Source organism: Brachyhypopomus gauderio, chromosome 14 (assembly GCF_052324685.1).
Source record: "Brachyhypopomus gauderio isolate BG-103 chromosome 14, BGAUD_0.2, whole genome shotgun sequence".
NCBI lineage: Eukaryota > Metazoa > Chordata > Actinopteri > Gymnotiformes > Hypopomidae > Brachyhypopomus > Brachyhypopomus gauderio.
In genome coordinates this window covers 8505210-8511601 of record NC_135224.1, presented here as the reverse complement: position 1 = coordinate 8511601, position 6392 = coordinate 8505210, and the positions used below count along the sequence as shown (strand labels likewise).

The 6392-nt window shown below is 42.1% G+C and overlaps 2 protein-coding genes across 4 annotated transcripts in view; one reads left to right on the top strand and one right to left on the bottom strand.

Moving 5' to 3' along the window:
• The first annotated feature begins 325 nt into the window (after positions 1 to 325).
• Positions 326 to 4153, top strand: oxa1l (OXA1L mitochondrial inner membrane protein). Its single transcript, XM_076972225.1, has 10 exons — positions 326 to 484; positions 1261 to 1395; positions 1551 to 1833; positions 2128 to 2271; positions 2382 to 2467; positions 2570 to 2734; positions 2882 to 2986; positions 3105 to 3267; positions 3641 to 3721; positions 3818 to 4153. The coding sequence occupies exons 1-10, from the start codon at positions 374 to 376 to the stop codon at positions 3952 to 3954; spliced, it is 1410 nt and encodes a 469-aa protein (XP_076828340.1). The 5' UTR covers positions 326 to 373; the 3' UTR covers positions 3955 to 4153.
• A 539-nt stretch (positions 4154 to 4692) lies between these two features.
• slc7a7 (solute carrier family 7 member 7) overlaps positions 4693 to 6392 on the bottom strand; it is a 9479-nt gene continuing 7779 nt past the window's right edge. For all 3 annotated transcript variants that reach the window (XM_076972223.1, XM_076972222.1, XM_076972224.1), the window contains 5 exons: positions 6178 to 6281; positions 5921 to 6017; positions 5486 to 5635; positions 5167 to 5350; positions 4693 to 5060 (listed from right to left, as the gene is read on the bottom strand). In XM_076972223.1, the coding sequence (XP_076828338.1) occupies positions 4981 to 5060; positions 5167 to 5350; positions 5486 to 5635; positions 5921 to 6017; positions 6178 to 6281 (615 nt within the window). In that variant the 3' untranslated portion in view covers positions 4693 to 4980. The remainder of the gene's footprint in view (positions 5061 to 5166; positions 5351 to 5485; positions 5636 to 5920; positions 6018 to 6177; positions 6282 to 6392) is intronic.

The window sequence follows — 6392 nt, the reverse complement described above, 5'->3', positions numbered from 1 at the left end:
GGCTACGTTTATAAATGTATTAACCTCTTTTTTGTTATTTAATCTAACACTTTTTATTGGTTTGATATTTTCTAAGGATAGTGTTGTTTTCTTCTATGACAGAGGAGAGTGCACTGATTTTGATTACTGCTTTGTATAACAGAATCCTGCCATCTAATTAGAATTTCCTTCAGAACCATGTGTTACATCACATCTATTACACTATCACATCTATTACACCAATTTTAATACATGCTGGATTAAAATGGAGTAGTTTGATCGTTTAAAATCGAACAAGGGACATACATCGTCTATGTTTGATAGATCTGAATAACGCAAATCCCCAAACGAGTTTGTCCTTTCACCTTTTCCGTACTGTGTTTCTCTTTTCAACATGGCTGCGCTCAGGGGTAGAGTGGTCCATGGCTGCCTAACGAAATGTTGTTTTAAACAAGCAGGTATCGTGAGTATCTCCACGCTGTCAGCTGCATCGACGTGGAACGGGGTTGGTCAAATTAATTTGTAGCAGCTAAGAGATGTTTGTTTTTGTGTTGTAGGACTCGCCGAGCTCACACGTCGAGCTGCCTACTTTCAAAGTCATTGCTGGACATGCTAGCTAGGTCGTCCGGCATTACGTTGTGTTCAGTAGCAGAGGGCTTTGCTATGAATATCTGGGCACGGGAGCGATCTACTGCAGCTCAGGGCTGTATACTTTGTCCTGATCAGATCCTGTTGTTTCGGAATTTAAAGTAGCCGTGCTAGGTCGCTATCCATCCCGTACCCATTGCTAGCATAGCTGGTTTGCGTTCAAGCAACGTTAAATCTGCAGGGCGAGCTACTTCAGAGAGAATCATCCTAAAGTAGATTAACAGAAAAGAACCAAAGGTACTCAATATATTCAACGAAACAATAAAAATGTCTTTGTGTGATACATAAGTAACCGTGCAGCTTCATCCGTGGTATGTTTGCATGCGTCAGAGGTACACTGGGGGTACTTCCATGTGTGGCCACACTATGAGGAGAACCCCACAATCCTTTGAATGTGTAATACTGTTTAAGGGCAGAATATAATAGCTGAAAATGGCCACTGTTTTCTGTAGTATAAATCTAATGGCATCTTCTGTTTCTTTCTATCAGGCCATTTTAGGTTTCATCGTATAGCAATGTCCCTAGTTGTGCATAGGTGTCTGTTTACATTTGCACATGCTGTGAGTGATTGCATGGAGAACATCTCTCTAACACCTTCTTTTTTTTCTTACTTTGACCCTCACTCCTTGCCAGTGTGTTGTACAGCGATCGCATATTCACACAGTCAGAGGAAGCAGAAGTCCTTTTGTCCGGGCTCTTCTGGGGGGTCGTGACCATGGACGATCACTGCTGGGCAGTGCAATGGCTATGCGCCAAAACAGCTCACAGGTGTGTTAACCAGTAACTGTGACCTCACTGTAATTTCACATTGTTGTAGACTTTAACTCTCCTTTTAAGAGTGACGATTAATAACCACCTTATGATCATTTTAAAAACATTGTTATTTTATTATTTTCTGATACTTGTCCTGTGCTTTCTTTTAGGCCACAGCTGAAACAGGATTGCTTACTAGCTCAACAGCAGACATTACACTGTCCGCTCCGGTCCCTGTCCCTATCACTGAGCCTAGCCCAGTCATCACACAGCCAATTACAGAACAAGTGTCTGAGGCCCCTGTCATGGCAGCAGATGTCCTCCAGGGGGCAGCAGAACTCAGCTTATCAGAATTGGGTCTAGGCAGCTATACTCCTGTGGGATTGATTCAGAACTTATTGGAATTCATGCATGTCAGTGTTGGGTTGCCCTGGTGGGGTGCTATTGTTGCAGGTAAGTGTTTAACTAATAATATACATCTAATGGTATAGAATTATATTCTGCGTACCTGCATGTAAATGAGCTTTCATTTGTTCAACCTGGAGGATGTGTTAATTCAGTATTTAATGTACTAAATATTCCATTTCAGTACTTAATACCTCTGTTACACCAAATGTTTAGTGTAGTAGAGCTTCTGATTTAGTGTGTCATTGAAAGAATGTTGTGTTCCTCTTTTACTCTGTCAGTGTGCTTTGACTTCATTGTATGACATGGTGAGGTTTCAGCTGCTGTGTGATTTGTGTTTAGGCACCATCATAGCCCGTTGTGCCGTCTTCCCCGTCATTGTGAAGGGCCAGAGGGAGGCAGTCAAGCTGAACAATGTTTTGCCACAGATGACCAAACTCACCAACCACATGAACGAGGCCAAGCAGAGCGGGAACAGCTTCGAGTGTCAGTACCTGCTTCCCTCTTTAAACACACTATTCTCCTCTGGTATCTCCTCCTGCGTCATGAGTGCTGTTTTCAGAGTTATGATGTCGCATCTGTGCTTCTCTTTGTAGTCTCAAAGGCATATTCTGAGTTGATGCTGTTTCAGAAAAAACATGATGTAAACCCCATTCGAGGATTCCTGGTACCTCTGGTGCAGGTCAGTGTAGAATTATTCCTGTTACACATGTGCTGATGGCGAGCTCATGGTCGTTTTCTGCTGTGTCACATTCATGTATTTGTGTATATTCTTTCTTCGCAGGCCCCAATCTTCATCTCCTTCTTCGTTGCTTTGCGTAAGATGGCCTATCTTCCTGTGCCCAGTCTGCAGACTGGAGGACTGTGGTGGTTCCCCGACCTTACTATAGCAGATCCGTTTTATATCCTACCCGTTTTCGTCACTGGGACTATGTTTGCCATCCTGGAGGTACTGTCAGCAGAACGTGACAGTATTAGTTTTGAATTGTAGCCAAGAAGATCCAAAGCATGTTTGTGTTTATTTCACATTAATCACAAACCTTACATCTTAGTTAAACCTTACATCTCCTCTTTGATCCACCTTCCCCCATTTTAGTTGGGTGCAGAGTCAGGTGTAGACAACCCAAATCTCAGAGCAATGAAGACGGTCTTCAGAATCATGCCCTTTGTCATTTTACCGATGACTATTAATTTCCCTACGGTCAGTCTCTCTCTCTCTCTCTCTCTCTCTCTCTCACACACTCTTACTCTCACTCTATATATCAATTATGTCATCTGATGCTACTTCTATGTGAATAACTGGGTGTCTTTGATCCTAGGCTGTGTTTACATACTGGCTGACGTCAAACGTCTTCACGCTGGGTCAGGTGGCCTTGCTCAGACATCCAGCGGTGAGGCAGAAGCTTCGTATCCCAGTGCGCATCACTCACCCGCCCTCTGCCCTCCCCCCCAACGAGGGCTTCCTCGCCAGCATCAAGAAAGGTAAGCACTGCTTGGTGCCATGTGCAGTCTTCACATGCCTCCATTTCTTGTTATCCATTTGGTAAAAAAAATTATATAACATTATATTACATTCAAGCTTAAATGTAGAAGAGCACAGCAAATTCGTGTAAACATTTATGATTGGGCATGGACATTGCAGTAGCCATAAAGAAACAAAGAGGATCCCTGCAAAGCCTCATCCAAACATGAAATAAAGAAGGTGTTGATGTTTGCACTAAATGTTATATTTCAATATTGATTCAAGTAATTTTCAAGCTGCTTTTTCAAGGTACTATTCACAGATGTCTGATGTGCCACTGATGAATATGCGTGTTTTTCAAATTAGCATGCTCTTCTGACTGCTTTCATATAGGTTGGAAAAACGCCCAATTGGCTCAACAGCTGGAGGACAGAGAAAGGAGAATTAAAGGACACCTCGACATCGCAGCCAAAGGTGTGTCTGGTATTTTCTGTAGTGTGTGAGCATGTGCGTGTATGGTTATTGATTTCTTCAATGTTGCCAAACCTCTATCTGTAATTCCCCTTTTAGGCCCGCTGAGGCAGACCTTTACCCACAATCCCCTGCAGCAGTCAGCACCCATGTCAACAACAAAATCAGCCAGTCCCAAGAACAGACCCCAGCAACAGTCTGCAAAGAAGAGACCCTGGGAGGACACCATTGGCTGACGGCTACCACGCAAGCGTTTTGCAGGCTAGCTACCTTGTATTCATTTATCAAGAGACTGTTGAAGAGGAGCACAGGGAAAACTGTGTTGGGTACAAAACTGATATTATCATTAAATATGAAACAGATCACTTTACTGCAGATTTCTGGTTGGTGTAATTTTATTGTTATATCCATAAATATAATGTTAACTAAGCTAAATATGTCCTCATTGCTTTGGTTTGATCATAGATTCAAAGTGGAAAAATAGGGACATATAAAACTAACTGACATTTATGTGATGCTGATTAATATACACTGCTCAAAACAATAAAGGGAACCCTTAAACAACACAATGTAACTCCAAGTCATCCACACTTCGTGTTCAGATAGGAAGCAACACTGATTGTGAATCAATTTCATCTGCTCTTGTGCAAATGGAACAGACAACAGGTAGAAATGAGAGATTTTCAACTGATTTCAAAGATTTTTATTAATTGAGATCTAGGATGTGTTATTTTAGTGTTCCCTTTATTTTTTTGAGTAGTATATATGGTTTTACATTCTCCCACAGTGAAACTAAAATCGATTTTGGTCCCTAGTTTTTGCATTTTAGAGGAGTCATGTATTTGAGACATTTAAATACATCCTGTTTTTCCTATTGGAATCTTTGGAAAAGAGTTTACCTGCATAATATCTCTTCAACCTCCATGAACACTGGACTCCCATACACTGAACATGTACACTGAATTTCAAACCTGTTCCAGACAGTACTGTGAATTTCTAGTGTTCTCTGGGTTATAAGGATTGGAGCCAAACTCTGGGGCCTCAGATCACCAGTGAGACTCCACTGGCCAGCTTTGTATTAAAAATGTCCTTTAATATATAGAATAATCTTTAGAACAAGAGGGAAGATGGATTCCCAAAGAGTTTATAACGTCTGTCAAGTGGCGCAACTGGCTGTTCTGAGAGTTCATCATGCTGACAGACTATTGGTTGTTGGTGTACTGTAAGGACACGTCGCCTTGTTTTTGATTGGATGTCCATTTTTACTCGATTTTCCCTTCATCTATGTCCATTTCAGTCAGCACACAGTAGCAGACCTTCTGAATTAGCAATCCAGATGAAGCTGAAAATGTGGCAAAGAAAATGAGATTAAAAAGGATTAACACATCATGTAATTCTTTGACATTTAAAAAAATGGAATTAATGTAGTAAAAAAAACAGAGTTTTACCGATGAATCTGCGAAGCCACACTGGCCTTCGGGAGGCGGGGGTGTAGCAACATAAGAAGTAGACGGGCACGGCTGATAGGGCAATTCCAATGCCAATCAAGGAGTTAACGGTGTCACTATAAAGTGGGACCACCACAAGGAAGATGGTGCAGAGGCAGAAAATGATTGGGAAGACGATACTGAGCTGAGAAAGAGAAAGAAGGAATGACTGATGTAAAGATATAATCCTTCACAATGGCAACTTATCACTAACGTGATAATTTATGAATGACAAATCAAATATTCAATATGCTAATTCACTGGAAGAGACCAGCTATACCTTGAGTGGGCGTAGTCTGTCTGGCTGTTTCCAGCGCATGTAGAGCTGGCCAAGGATGGACAGACCCACAAAGAACCAGTAGCTGAAACTGTAGTAGTTAATCAGTTTAAAGATGTCCTCCACACAGAGGTACACCAGAGCCATGGCGCCCTGCCAAAAACAACATCAGAGCACATCACTCATCCATGTGTTCCCCGTGCTTCGTTGGAGAGTTGTGAAATGAAACCAATGGATGTATAACCGGGAATTCTTGGGAAACATGAAGAACATAATATGGACTGAGCATGACCGTGGGCAGACGAACTGAAACTGTGTCAGGCACGCGTGAGAATGCATGAATGACTGGGCTAAACATTGGCATTCATTTCTGTTTCAGTTTCTCTGATCACACACACACACACACGTTCAGGCAGTGGTGTTTGGGAGGTGACTGACATTGAACAGCAGGGCAGGGATAGGGGTGAAGCGGCTAACGTGGATCATGCACAAGTAGTCAGGCAGGTGGCCCTCTCTGGAGCCCACGAAGAACAGCCTGGAGAAACCACACACATGACTCGTCACACGCATGACACATCGCACACATGACACGTCACACGCATGCAGCGCAGGATGATTCTACTGATGAGGAAGAAGATGATGATGATGGTATAATTTATACTGTTTGTATGTAGATGATCTTACATGTCACTCACCTCGAGGCAGCCAAGATGGATGCATTTAATCCCCCAAAGCAGGAGAGGGCAACAGCGAGTGGAATTGTCCAGTTAAACACCCCAAATACCTTGTCTGCAAATGTCTAAAACATTTCACCATTGAGATGGACATACTATGTATTTCTTATTGTATTAGAAGCTGAATTTATGATATCATAATAATAATCATGGATAACACAGTCAATATGAACTGT